We start from the raw sequence: 15,406 nt of genomic DNA, 5'->3' as shown, positions 1-15,406 counted from the left end.
GCTTTGAACAGGTATGAAGCACAGAGAACTGGAACATTTGCAGAAGTCTGTAAATGTTAAGACGCTCAAAGGTTTCCAATTTGTCCTTCACTGATCACATTTCCCATTACATTCTTAAAAATAATTATGCAAATAACCTCCCCCCCCCCCCCCCCCGCACCTGATCACCCTCACTTTTCATTCCTGTCTTTTTTTTTTGCCTGTAGAGTTATGACAACAGTGCATTAAAGACAGAAATAAAATGCAGACAAATAAGGAAAATGAATATAGAACATTGGAGCTGTTCTGCACATTTACTCAGTTACATGTAACAGAAAACGGCACAGAACTGAATCAACAGCTCATAAGCCATAGTTCTAGGCTAAAAAGTTGTTTTCTTAACTTAAAAATAGAACTTAGGTCAGTTGTTTGGTTGGGTGTCCAGTTTCTTCTGCTGCTAAATGAAACCTACTCCTGTGGACCAATGGTTTTTGATCCAGTCCATACATCAGCCAGGGCAGAGATCCAATGTATGCAAAGAGATCTCATGCATATTCATTATGAGTGGCTTGGAAACCAGACTAAATGGGGTACTGGATTGAGAAGCACTGACTGATAGTTAAAAACCAATTTGTGAGGTTAGAATGCTGAATATTAAAACAACTCTGTGCTAGTGGATTCCTGAATCAGAATTAGGCTTAAGAACATGAGTAGCCATACTGGGTCAGACCAATGGTCCATCTAGCCCAGTATCCTGTTTTCCAAACAGTGGCCAAGCCAGGTCAAAAGTACTTGGCAGAAACCCAAATCATAGCAACACTCCATACTACAACTCCCAGGGCAAGCTGTCTCAATAGCAGACTATTGACTTTTCCTCCAGGAATTTGTCCAAACCTTTTTTTAAACCCAGATACGCTAACCGCTGTTACCACATCCTCCAGCAAAGAGTTTCAGAGCTTAACTATTCACTGAGTGAAAGAACATTTCCTCCTATTTGTTTTAAAAGTATTTCCATGTAACTTCCTCGAGTGTCCCCTAGTCTTTGTACTTTTGGAACAAGCAGTGGCGTAGGAAGGGGGGAGGCGGGAGGGCCGGTCCGCCCCGGGTGCACGCGCTCGGGGGGTGCCGGCCCCGCTGGTTCCCTGCTCCCTCTGCACTTCCGGGGAAGAGAGAGCAGGGAACCAGCGGGGCCGACGCAGCTCCAAGTGACGTGCACTCGGGGCAGATCGGCCCTCCCGTAGGTAAGAATGCGGGGGGGGGGGGGTTTGCGCTCCGGGGGGTGCGCCGCAGAGGGGGGGGTCGCGCCGTGCTGCACCCGGGGGGGGGGGGTGCGCAGCGGCGACCCGCCCCGGGTGCCATTAGCCCTTGCTACGGCACTGGGAACAAGTAAAAAATCTATTTTCTTCTACTAGTTCTACACCAGGATTTTGTAGACCTCAATCATATCTCCCCTCAGCTGTCTCTTTTCCAAGCTGAAGAGCCCTATCCTCTTTAGCCTTTCCTCATACGAGAGGAGTTCCATCCCCTTTATCATTTTAGTTGCTCTTCTTTGAACCTTTTCTAATTCCACTATATCTTTTTTGAGATACGGTGACCAGAAAGACACCAGAGGAAATTGGAGAGTCATGGGATAGGAGGTAGTGTCCTATTGTGGATTAAAAACTGGGTAAAAGATAGAAAACAGAGAGTAGGGTTAAATGGTCGGTATTCTCAATGAAGAAGGGTAGTTAGTGGGGTTCCCCAGGGGTCTGTGTTGGGGCCACTGCTTTTTAACATATTTACAAATGACCTAGAGATGGGAGTAACTAGTGAGGTAATTAAATTTGCTGACGACACAAAGTTATTGAAAGTCGTTAAATCGCAGGAGGATTGTGAAAAATTACAAGAAGACCTTACGAGACTGAGAGACTGGGTGTCTAAATGGCAGATGACGTTTAACGTGAGCAAGTGCAAAGTGATGCATGTGGGAAAGAGGAACCCAAATTAGAGCTACGTCATGCAGGGTTCCACGTTAGAAGTTACCAACCAAGAAAGGGATCCTGTTTAGAAGGAATGGTTCCGCGGAATCTTAGTGGAGATTGGGTGGCGACGCCGGTAATTGGGAAACAAAACAGGAGCTGGGTGGACTTCTACGATCTATGCCCTGATCATGACTGAATAGATAGGGATGGGCTGGAGTGTAAATTTTAAGGGGCTTCGACGTTAACTTCAGAACTTAGTACAAGAACAGTGCTGGGCAGGCTTCTACGGTCTGTGCCTTGAGAAAGGCAAGGACAAATCAAACTCGGGTATAAAGTATCTTGTTGGGTAGACTGGATGGACCATACAGGTCTTTATCTGCCGTCATTTACTATGTTACTATGTCCTTTCTGAACACCTTCATTCTTATCCCTTCCTTTAGGATACTTGAGGCTGTGGTCTCCCTTTTCTAAGCAGGTTAACCAGGAAGTCTGTGTCTGTGACACTTTACAAATTGGTTAGCAGGGGCACTTGTGTAAGGAGTAACAGCAACTACCTGTAAATCCTCAGTGACGTCGCCAAAATGAACTAACCTTACTTTTTTGGATGCATGAGCCCAATGAATACCTTTGATCTCTTTCCTTGCAAACTCACATTGATCTCTGGTTGCTGCAGGGGAGGAAATGTGAATAAATCCTGGCCCCTATGAGTCCCATGGCAAGGGGAAATCTGACTACAGAACTGGAGGATCTCCAAAAACAGAGTTACAAGAAGAAAGCAATGGATCTGCCTAAATTTAGGCTTCGGTTTCATTCTCTGATGAAGTTACTTATGAACAAAACAACCCGTTTCCATCATTATGCAATTTACATCATTAAACCATTGTGCAATTATTTATCCGTCACTGCAGAAATAGGCAGACGCCTCATAAACACGTAAGACTAGAGATTTTTTTCTTTAGTCGTCAAATCCAGTGTGAAAAATTGGCAATATGCATAAGTGTTTTTTCCTCTTCATCTGAACAGCTGTTGAAGTTTGGATTGATGCCATATCAGCATTAACACCACCTACTCGTGCACCTCCTTCTGCCTCTCCAGAAAGTCCTGCAAATTTCGCATACATCCAGACTATTCCATCACAGCTTCTTTCTTTTTAAATTACGGCTTTTTAAAAACATTGTACTCGTTTTCATAAAATTGTTTTGAATTGTCAAGGATGACAGGTGATTCCAAGGGAAGTATTTTCCAAATCATTTGAACGGATGACAGTACTTTCTGAGTCTTGTCAGAAAGTAAAGTACTGACAGGAAAAAGAAAAGATACTCTAATTTTGCATTCCTCAGACTCTGCTTCCCAGAGGGGTTTCTCATTTTCTGTTCACAGCAAAATAGTTGTCTGATGCTTTTCAAATACTGCATTGGCACTATAAATCACTTTAATGTCAATTGTTTGTCTGACTACTAATAGTGGTGTTATCAAATCCTTAAAATAAACAACTAACAGTTCTCTGCTTTTTTGAAACCATGCCTGTATCAGATGTTTTCTATGGACGGTAGAATACAGTTCCTCACTTATGGGTGATATCATACGGATGAAGCCTTAATAGGATAAGCTTCCCCTAGCTTAGAAAGTTTCTAGAAGCTTTGAATCTACTGTGCATGTGCATCCCTTCCTGGACTGTGTTGAAACACAGGGCTTCCTCAGTTTCTATATAGTTTAATAGGATACAACTCCTAGAGAAGGGAGGGTATGTAAAGAGTTGACCACAGAGAAAGCCTGCTACAGGTAGGTAACTTGGTTTTATCTGAGAACAAGCAGGACAAGTCATCACAAGTGGAACTCATTAGCTACCTCTGGTTGCCTTTAACGAAAAAAAGAAAAAAAAAAGGGAAAACAGAAAAGGAGACTCCCAGCTTGCCAACAACAAATTATGGGCCCCTTTTACTAAACCGTGTAGGCGCTTACGCACGGCCAACGCATGCCAAAATGGAATTATCGCCCGACTACTGAGTGGCTCTTGTGGTAATTTCATTTTTGGCATGCATCTGCTGCGCGTGTCTGAAAAATATTTTTTATTTTCTGGTGTGTGTAGTGGACACGCGCCAAGTGGCATCTGACACCTTAGGTCATTACTGCCCAAATTCTTTACCGCTAGGTCTATGGCTGGCGGTAAGGTCTCAGACCCAAAACGGATGTTGATTTTGCTGCACGTCCATTTTCGGCAAAAAACAATAAGGCCTTTTTTACAGGCATGCTGAAAAATGATTCCGTGCGCGCCCAAAACCCGCGCCTACACTACCGTAGGCCATTTTTCAGCGCACCTTTCTAAAAGGACCCCTATTTTTGCTATTGTGTTACCAGTTTTACGTTATTTTTTTAAGGCAACTTGGAAATCATAATCACAAAATTTGGCCCTACAGAGGATGGCGTTGGACTCTAAGCCTCAAAGAAATTTCACAAACAGATCAGCCAAACCCACTGTCTTGTTGGGAGAAGTGAGTGTACAAGGTCCATGTTGTAGCCCTGCTACCGATGCTGCCGTGGCTTTGACATTTTTAGCCTTGACATTACTTCCTAAGCTTAGGCTTCCTATTCCAAGCAGAAGACTAAAGCTTTTTTGTAATCCAAAGTGTGTAAAACTCACTCACCAATGTAGACATGTTGCTAAGGAAAAATGTCAGGACGACTAACTAGTTAAGCTGGTAATCTGAAACCACCTTGGGCAGGAATTTTGGATGGTACTCATAAACACTCTATTTTTTTGAAAAGTTTAGCATAAGTCACTAAGGTCTGGAGCTTACTGACTACATGCTGAGTGGAGGAGTGGCCTAGTGGTTAGGGTGGTGGACTTTGGTCCTGGGGAACTGAGGAACTGAGTTCGATTCCCACTTCAGGCACAGGCAGCTCCTTGTGACTCTGGGCAAGTCACTTAACCCTCCATTGCCCCATGTAAGCCGCATTGAGCCTGCCATGAGTGGGAAAGCGCAGGGTACAAATGTAACAAAAATAAAATAGATACTATTGGAGATTCTACATGGAATGTTGCTACTATTGGAGATTCTACATGGAATGTTGCTATTCCACTAGCAACATTCTACGTAGAAGCCTGCGCGGCCACATTGGTGATCTGCAAGGGCTGACTTCTAGTGGAATAGCAACATTCCATGTAGAATCTCAAATAGTAGCAACAGTGGAGGAGTGGCCTAGTGGTTAGAGTGGTGGACTTTGGTCCTGAGGAACTGAGTTCGATTCCCGGCACAGGCAGCTCCTTGTGACTCTGGGCAAGTCACTTAACCCTCGATTGCCCCATGTAAGCCGCATTGAGCCTGCCATGAGTGGGAAAGCACGGGGTACAAATGTAACAAAAATAAATAAAACCTTCCAGGTCAGGCACTTCAGCTCACAGAAATCTAATGGCTCAAAGGGTACATTCATTAAATGGATTGGAACACTAAGGTCCGGAGATACTTTGGGTGGCTTGATTGGAGGCTTCAGCAGAAGCTAGCCCTACATTTATTTATTACATTTGTATCCCACACTTTCCCACTCATCGCAGGCTCACTGCAGCTTACATAGTAACAAGAGAATACAATCTGTAGTATCAGAATCAACAAAGGAGGTATGTGGTAGGACAAATGAACAAGGGGTAAATGGGATAAAAGAGGTACGAGAGAAAGGATAGGGATAGGTAAGGACGTAGAGCGATAAAGAAGAGATAGGGGAAGAGTATGGAGGGTAAGAAGATTGGTAGGAGGTCATTTCTAAGTCATTGTTGTTAATGATTAGATGAACCAGTAAATGGATGAGTTGATTATGTTTGCTTATGGTAGGTCAAGTCATTCTGGTAAACCTGTTTGAATAGATGGGTTTTCAATAGTTTCCTAAAGGGAAGATATTCACTAATTGATCGAATATATCCGGGGAGAACATTCCAGAGTTGGGAGCCCAGGTAGGGGAAGTTAGATGCATGATATGTTTTATACTTTAGTCCTTTGCAATTGGGAAGCTGCAGGTTAAGGTATGTTCGTGAAGATGTTGACCTGTTTCTGGATGGAAGATTTAAAAGATTGACCATGTAACTTGGTGATACTCCATGGATGATCTTGTGGATTAGTGTGATGGCCTTAAACCAAGCTAAAGGATGTAGAGAGATAAGGTTACTTTTTATATTGTGACTATACGTGCCAAATGCACTCACCTAGAGTTGGTTTTGAGGCCTGACTCCAAGAGATATAGAAGGTATTCAAGCAGTTTTTTGTGGTGGGGGGGCAGAAAAATGAATCTAGGGCCTGTCATACCAAATTGCTAACTTCCTATACTTGAAACCAAAAACCGTCCAGTGCAATCTCTCTTAGAAGCCATAAAACGGTTACCAATAAAAGATAGAATATCTTTCAAGTTCTGTGTTTTTATTCACCAAATTCTATATGGTTCTGCTCCATCATATATGAAGAATCTCACTGAATTATCCCCATGTAATGCCGTACGATCATCCAGAGAATATCTCATTCTGCATTTCTCTATTTGTAGGAATGTAATCTACAAAACAATTCACAATACCAGTTTCTCATATCAAAATACTAAAATTTGGAATTCTTAACCAAAAACAATTAAATGCACAGATTACCTGTCCTTCAGAAACCTACTGAAAACTAATTTTTTTCAATTTAGCTTTTCAGAAAACAAAGAATTCTATTTGAATATTATCCATTATTTTCACTTCTTCTTTCTTCCCTGATCCTATCTAGTCCTAATTGCACCCATATTTATTAATCTTCATTTCTTTGTTTACAAACTTAATTATGATTTAATCTTCTTCTCTATCCATCTACCCTTTAAGAACAGTTGCGACCAGGTTAATTTACAATGTTAAATCATTATTTATTGTACTTTAGAATCTGTTTATGTAATTTTTAATATGTATCACTCATTTAATTGTTTGTTATGCAAGTCACATTGAACCCGAGTCACTCTCAGGCTAATGTGCGGTAAAAATGTCAGAAATAAATAAATAAGACTCTGTGACACACTTTCAGGCAGATTCAGGGCACCTAAAATTATAGCTACGTCATGCAAGGTTTCACGTTAGGAGTCACGGACCAAGAAAGGGATCTAGGTGTCGTCGTTGATGATACGTTGAAACCTTCTGCTCAGTGTGCTGCTGCGGCTAAGAAAGCAAATAGAATGTTAGGTACTATTAGGAAAGGAATGGAAAACAAAAATGAGGATGTTATAATGCCTTTGTATCGCTCCATGGTGTGGCCACACCTCGAATACTGTGTTCTATTCTGGTCGCCGTATCTCAAAAAAGATATAGTGGAATTAGAAAAGGTGCAGAGAAGGGCGACAAAAATGATAAAGGGGATGGGACGACTTCCCTATGAGGAAAGGCTAAAGCGGCTAGCGCTCTTCAGCTTGGAGAAAAGGCGGCTGATGGGAGATATGCTAGAGGTCTATAAAATAATGAATGGAGTTGAACGGGTAGATGTGAAGCGTCTGTTCACGCTTTCCAAAAATACTAGGACTAGGGGGCATGTGATGAAGCTACAAATGTAGTAAATTTAAAACGAATCGGAGAAAATGTTTCTTCACTCAACGTGTAATTAAACTCTGGAATTCGTTGCCAGAGAATGTGGTAAAGGTGGTTAGCTTAGCGGAGTTTTAAAAAGGTTTGGACTGCTTCCTAAAGGAAAAGTCCATAGACCGTTATTAAATGGACTTGGGGAAAATCCACTATTTCTGGGATAAGCAGTATAAAATGTTTTGTACTTTTTTGGGATCTTGCCAGGTATTTGTGATCTGGATTGGCCACTGTTGGAAACAGGATGCTGGGCTTGATGAACCTTTGGTCTTTCCCAGTATGGCAATACTTATGTACTTATCTTCTCAACATTCAAGCTGTGAGGACTAGGAGTTTGATGCCGGGGTATAACTGAATCCCGTAAGTGTATGTGATCAACATTGGAAAATTCCCCTGCGTGATTCGTCTCCTTATGGATAAATCCAGAAAGAGGGGAAACCAGATATGCCTTGGCCAAAATGCAGCTATGAGTGTCATAAGAACATAGGAATAGCCATACTGGGTCAGAAGAATGGTCCATCTAGCCCAGTATCCTGCTTCCAGTAGTGGCCAATGCAGGTCACAAGTACCTGACAGAATCCCAAATAGCAGCATGATTCATGCTATTTATCCCTAGTTCCCCAATCCTATCCGGGTTTTAAGGGAATCTTCAGCAAAATTAGAGGATGCATGCACGAAAGGCCTTCCCCTCAATCAATGAACAAGGCATCTGAGACTAAATTGTCAAGAGTCCCTACCCTGGGACAGAAACAAGAAATCTTCCTGTTCTGAGGAGAGGAAAACAGATTTACTATATATACCCCACTCATTAAAAATCATTTTCTTTATCCCCAAGTCCAGGGGCCACTTGTGTGGTTGTAAAACTGAACTTGTTTTTTCCACCAAGACACTGGGACATCAGATCGCGGGAGACAGCCCGCATAAGTGCTGCGATCGGCGTTGACCCCAGAAATTCAATGCCAGGCCATTTCCGGTGACCGGCACTGAATATCCGGGGGGTTCTTTTTGGCCGGCTCAAACTTAACTGGCTAAGTGAATATTCAATGTTGGGCCGGTAAATAGGACTGCTCTTTAGGTGGTCCGATTTAGCCGCTAAACGTAGCCAGCCAGTCAGTCATTGCTTGAATACACACGATATAGCCGGTTAGCTACTAGTGCTTAGATTTAGGTGCCGAAATTGGAGTGGATTCTATAATACTGCACATAACTTAATTGGCTTAACAAGCTGAGCGTAGATAACAGCACAAGCAATAATGAGCACTAATTGGCACTGATTAGAATTTAGGTGCACAACTCGCTAACCATATTCTGTAATGATGTGCACTGAATTTCTAACGTGCGCAGGGGAAAAGGGGTGTGGTTATGAGCAGGGAAATGGGCATTTCATGGGTGTTCCGAAATTTAGGCACCTAGTTATAGAATATGACCCAGTGCGCCTAAATCTACGCGCCGGGATTTACATCATGTTTTAGTTGGTGTAAATGGATGCACACAGGTTTAGGCGCTGAAATATAAAATAAGCGTATTCTATAATCGGCGTCTAAATCTAGGCACCATATATAGAATCTCCTCTTATGTGCTGACCTTGAATATTCAGCAAAAAGCTGTTCCTGGCCAGTTAAATAGCGCAGAAATCAGCCAGATTGTCTTTTGCTACCAGATAAGCAATTTTGAGGGTCATTCCTTGAGAGACGGCCGTGTTCCACATTCTGGAAGTTTCCCAACATAGGAGCTATTATCCCATTACTCCCTCCTTGCTGATGAAGTACATTCACACTCAATTGTCTGTTTGTTTAAGAATAATTTTGTTGGCTAGCATATCTATGAAATCCTTTAGTATATTCCAGACTGCCCTAAGCTTTAAAAAAATGTATCTGGTGTAGTTTTTCTGAGCAAACCTTGAGTATAGAACCCATAAACGACCTGCCCAGTCTTGTCTGGATGCATCTTTGTTTAGGACAATATAAATGAGAGGAATCTGGAACAAAAACCCTATTGCCAGATTTGACTAGCTCAGTCTTGAGGACAGGGAGTCTTTGAGAGGTTTGTCAACTTCAACAATATCCTGTAAACTCTCAGTGGCTAGAGTCCAAAATAATCGTGGGTTTGGCTCATTCTGAGACATGTCAAGGAACTGTGAAAACTATTTGTACATGCACAGCTGAGGCCATATGACCCAACAATCTCAACAGCAGCGAAGTGATCCTTCGTAATGCAAGGAAGATTTTTGCCTGAGTCATGTTTAGCAGAGCTCCTATGAATTTCCACTAAGGTGATGAAGAAGGATTTGGGATTTAAGGGGGTTGGGGTAGTGATGGAAGTGCAAGGGGGGCAGTGTGGCCCTCGCTGTGGAGTTTCTCATGGCGTGGTGGTTGGGGGGGTGTAGACAGGGAGGGATGTTTGGGGTGTTACATTGTATTTTGGATGGTTTTGCAGAGTTTGTATTTTTTTGTGGTTTTTTATTTCAATAAAAAATTATTGATATTAAATAGAGGGAGTTGGGGTAATTGATGACGAATCCTATTGACTCCAGGTAATTTCACTCATCGATCACTGAGCCCCTTCCTGAGCAGAGCTCTTGACCCAACAAATCATTCAGATAACATGCATTTCCGTGTTGTACATGTGTGCTGCTAACATGGCAAAACACAATAGTGGTAATGGAATTTCCCTTTCACAGATCTGAGATATTTCCTGTGACTATAGTGTATCTCTTTTAGGTATAAGCTCCTTTTAAATCCAGAGAATATAACCAGTACCCTTTTTGAAAGAAAGGGAATTACAGCAACTAGAGCAACCATCTTGAACTTTTCTCAGACCAGAAATTTGTTCAAGGCCTTTAGGTCTAAGATAAGATGAAATCACCTTGTTTCCTCTGTGACCAGTCTGTGGATAAACAATATCTTGCATCCTTGCCAATCGGGTTTTAGTTGGTATCATAGTACACAAATAGTTTTGACAGCCGCAATCAATGACTTATGGACCTTAATGTAGTACTGTTTGACATTAATGTGGCATTTGACACAACAGATTCTGTTATTTTATTGAAATGGTTGGCTACTATTGGAGTAACTGTTAAGGTACTGGCATGGAATTCCTCTCATTAGTGCCTACTGTTAGGTGCCAAGTCCTCCCATACAGTTTATAAAATAGCATTTTTGTATAATATTCCATTGTTAGTTTAAAGCAATTTTTATTGACACAAGGAATATACATGCTACCAACATCCAGTAGTTCCAGTCTCAGAAAAAGACTCAAGTCAAGTAGAATGTACATGAAAGAGAAAAATATCTAACATCACATTTTTCCCTCCTCCCCCCCCCTTCCTCATACCGGCTTTCGAACAAAACCCAGGATTCCCCCCCCCATCAACCTAACCCCTTCATCTACCCCCCTCCCAAACCCATTCACTTAAACTACCCCCCCCCCCTCTAAATCCCTGGGACTTCTACTGATAGTCCCAGGGAACCCTCCCCCCCCCTCGGGGGATGTCCACTGGTTAAGCTGTGAGTGCCCTGAGGAAGCTCTTGAAGTCACTCTAAAACATCATATTATATCATATTAAGAAGCAGACTTCGCCCTCTAGGACTCAGCACCCGCAAATAAGGATCCCAAATCTGTGTGAAACGCACCAAGCGCTTCGGAAAGCCCCTTACCTCCCTCGCCTCCCATGAAGCCAACAGATGCACCTGATTCCTCCTGTGCCAATAAGCTGGTAGCTCCGGTACTGTCCAATACTGTAATATGCTTTTCCGAGCCACCAAGCTCAACTTACGACAGAAGAGTCAAGCACCCGTGGTATGAGCACAAAAGGCCCTTTGCGTGTCCAGGACAAAATATTCCATTGTTAAAGAATAAATTGCCACACCATTTTCAATGCTAGTTTTGATGGCCATTCTAAACTCTCTCTTTGACTACTGAGGAGTTGAATTAAGGGTCTTCAGTGTGGACTGCACTGCCATATTTTGCACTAGGTAAGAGCATCAGAAAACTTGACAGATTACTGCCAATCACGATTCCTTGTTTTATGTAAAGCGTATTATCCCATCGTAGTAAGCAGAATAGATGTTTTAGCTGTTCTTGGGACATACACATCTCTCTGAGCAATCATCAACATGCTGGTAGACTGCACAGATCATAGAGTTCTGGGCATAGGGAACTAAAGACCCCTGATGCAGGCACGTGCCGAAACACAGTTGTGTCAGGTCGTATCAATAAACTGGTTCCAACAGTGTGGCTCCTGTGACATCCTTATCTCCTTTTGGTCACCTCCATCGTATCTTTTCCCATATTTTGTATTGCTGTCATCATCACTGCTTGTATGTATTGTATATATGTTTTGATTATGTTATTTTGTATTTGAGTGCATGCTACGAATGTTTTTAAGTATTCTCCCACACTGTTTTCATAATGGTGTGTGAAACACTGAAATAAATGAAATGAATCAAACCTATGTTAAAGGACGTAGGTACACTGTTGTATTTTTTATGGAAACAAAAGCTGAACTCTTGCCTCTGGAAGGATGTTCTTCTCATTTTTACCCCCAGGAATTCTCAACAGGAGTGACTTGAGCCTTTTGATGAAGGACTTACCTCTGTGATAATAAAGAAGTCATCACCTGGTTCACCCTGAACAACAATTTTTTCTCCGTCTTCAAACTGAACAGGCTCTAGGGCATCAGCCACTGTCAGTCGCTCCCATTTGTCCAAGGATTCTAAAATGTAAAGAACTCAAAGTGTTAGTGTAGAAAAATCCAACCTACGGAAGAACAATGATTGAAGCCGAAAATTCCTAACAACTGATGGCCCAATAGACAAGACCAGTACAAGCGTCTTAGACACTTAAGACAAACCTTCAGCCTTATTCCCCCGTCAATTCATTTTCAGGCTTCTAGTGCCCTCCCTACCCTGAAATTATGGTAACTAAACTCAACCTCATTCCCATCCCCAAACCAGCCCCAACAGAAGAGTTAAAAACTACATTATTTGGCAGGAATGGGCCAATATTCAGGTGCAGCGGTGAACATGTTTTTGTAAACATTGACCAAGGCATTTGAAAAAAACAAACCTATTCATCACTATCTGGATAGGCAGCAGTGCCGAATATAAGTGAAGAGCACTTGCCACCAGCTGCAATACGTAAGTGGTGATATTCAGCTGCTATACGTATAGCCTAACTTAGGGGAGACGTTATCAACGTGGGCTACCGTTAACACGTGCTATTTTAGCATAGGGTCTCACTGCATAAAATGGGACCCTGTGCTAAAACAGTAAGACTTTTGGTAAAATAACCCATCTTAATTGTAGCCCATATTGATAACTTCCCCCTTAATCAACTTAACTCTATGGAGAGTGACTGAATGACTGAATGTCATTCCTATGTGTTTAGTAGGTCAAACACCCTCACTCCATCCTGACACTATCCAGATAGTGCAGGAACATTTACATGGAATTTTCAGAAGCACTTTCCCCCTCATTCTATACACTTGTGTGCCAACTTGATGCTTAGTGCACAAAAATTATACAACAGTGTCAGTTGCATGCCCAACTTAATTTAATAATTATCTGCTAATTTGGAATTTAATAACCAATTATTAGCTATAATTGGTCTTAACCGGTGCTAATTGACACTAATTAACAGTTACGCATGTAACTGATATTAGTCCGTATTCTACAAATTGTGTACACAAAATTCAGAGCATGCAACTACAAGGAGGCATGGACGTAGGAGAGGCATGGGTGGTTCAAGAGCACACCTAGCACTTACACATGAAGGTTACAGAATACTAATATTTATGCGCTTAACTGCCTACAGTTATGTGCAAGTATTCACACTAGCCTTTGAGTTAGTGTAAGTGCTTGTGCCTAAAATTTAGGCATGCAACTAAATCCCAACAAGACACAAGGCGTCATATTTTCTTGGAAAGATGAGCCGGAACCAATAAGTCCAATTAGTATTGTAGGATGCACAGTTGTACCTTAATCAACCATCAAAGTGTTATTTTGGATCAGCACCTCAACCTCAGGCCACAAATATCCAACAGTATACATTCTTGCTTCTATAAACTAAGGACGCTTCATTCCTTAAGACATTTATTCACTCGGGGAGCTCTTCAGGTACTAACTCATGCCTTCATTATCAGTAAACTTGACTACTGTAATGCCCTCTTCAATGGGGCCCGTACTTCTGACATTTGACGCCTACAAATTGTGCAAAACTCAGCTGTTAAACTTATCAACTCTCACAAATTCGACCACAAAACTCCTTTACTACACCAGAAACACTGGCTGCCACTTGCTCACAGGATAACCTATAAAAATTCTTGCTCGCACCCATAAAATTTACCACTCAGGACAACCACTGTATTTTTCTCACCTACCGACTCCTTATATCCTTTCTCGATCTCTTAGATTATCACAACACAATCACTTAGCCATTCCTTTTTTCCGTATTATAGGTCTAGACACCATTCGAACAAGACTCTACAGTGTAAACAGCTCCCACACTTTGGAATTCCCTGTCAATATCATCTGAGACTAGAATCTTCTCATTCAACCTTCAAACTAGAATTAAAAACTTTTTTAAATTCTGTGACGCATTCCACAACTAAATGTTATTGGACCCAGACACATTCTCGCTCCTACCTTTGGCCCTTCTGAAGACTGGGGTTCTCTTTCTTTCTCTCCTCATAATCTGATACCACTATTCACTTGATTATTGACTATCTCTTTCCAATCAATGTTTGTAGTACATTTCCATATTTTCATACTAGAACCTTTTTTAAACCCAGATATGCTAACCACTGTTACTACATCCTCCAGCAAAGAGTTCCAGAGTTTAACTATTTGTTGACTGAAAAAATATTTCCTCCTATTTGTTTTAAAAGTATTTCCATGTAACTTCATTGAGTGTCCCCTAGTCTTTGTACTTTTTGAAAGAGTCAAAAATCGATTCACTTCTGCTCTTTCTACACCACTCAGGATTTTGTAGACCTCAATCATATCTCCCCTCAGCCGTCTCTTTTCCCAGCTGAAGAGCCCTAACCTCTTTAGCCTTTCTTCATATGGGAGGAGTTCCATCCCCTTTATCATTCTGGTCGCTCTTCTTTGAACCTTTTCTAATTTCACTATATCTTTATGAGATACGGCAACCAGAACTGAAAGCAATATGCAAGGTGAGGTCGCACCATAAAGCGATGCAGAGACATTATAGTATTCTCGGTCTTATTTACCATCCTTTTCCTAATAATTCCTAGCATCCTGTTTGCTTTTTGGCTACCGCCACACACTGGGCAGAAGATCAGTGTATTGTCTACAATATACCATTGCTGGCTAATTTCTAGTTTTAAAAATTATCTATCTATCTATCTATCTATCTATCTATCTATCTATCTATCTATCTATCTATCTATCTATCTATCTATCTATCTATCTATATGTGTGTGTGTTCACTGTTTTGATATAGTGGCTTCCTAATCAGTTTGTTGTGTCTTTTTATTTTTTGAATAATGAATATGTATGGATGCATGTATGCAAATGAATATGCTAATGTGCCACATGCCACCCTTTGCCCCGTCCCCCCCAAATGAAACAAACTACACCCATGCACGGAGAAATCAAATTTAGCAAGAAGGGAAGTGGTGCCTAAGAGTGGCAAAAAGCCCCCCCTAAACCTGTCACTCCTTTTGGCATTTCAACAGAATGGAAACTATACAGACTAGATACACCTTATGTTTGTTATCTGCCCTCATATTCTCTGTTTATAGGATGCAAATAGTACAGAAATGAGATAATAGCAAGGAGATGGGGGAAGACACAGAGCAAGAGCCCTTTCCACAGGAGTTCCACCTTATCTTGCCTCCCTGATTGTCTTTTATATGCTGGTCCAG

General features: G+C 41.6%; 1 protein-coding gene across 1 annotated transcript in view; it reads right to left on the bottom strand.

Moving 5' to 3' along the window:
- PRKAR1B (protein kinase cAMP-dependent type I regulatory subunit beta) overlaps positions 1–15,406 on the bottom strand; it is a 228,040-nt gene that overhangs the window by 66,837 nt on the left and 145,797 nt on the right. Inside the window, exon 9 of the mRNA XM_030213206.1 lies at positions 12,111–12,232. Within this exon, the coding sequence (XP_030069066.1) occupies positions 12,111–12,232 (122 nt within the window). The remainder of the gene's footprint in view (positions 1–12,110; positions 12,233–15,406) is intronic.

Source organism: Microcaecilia unicolor, chromosome 8, assembly GCF_901765095.1.
Source record: "Microcaecilia unicolor chromosome 8, aMicUni1.1, whole genome shotgun sequence".
Taxonomy (NCBI): domain Eukaryota; kingdom Metazoa; phylum Chordata; class Amphibia; order Gymnophiona; family Siphonopidae; genus Microcaecilia; species Microcaecilia unicolor.
This window is presented reverse-complemented; position numbering and strand designations above follow the sequence as displayed.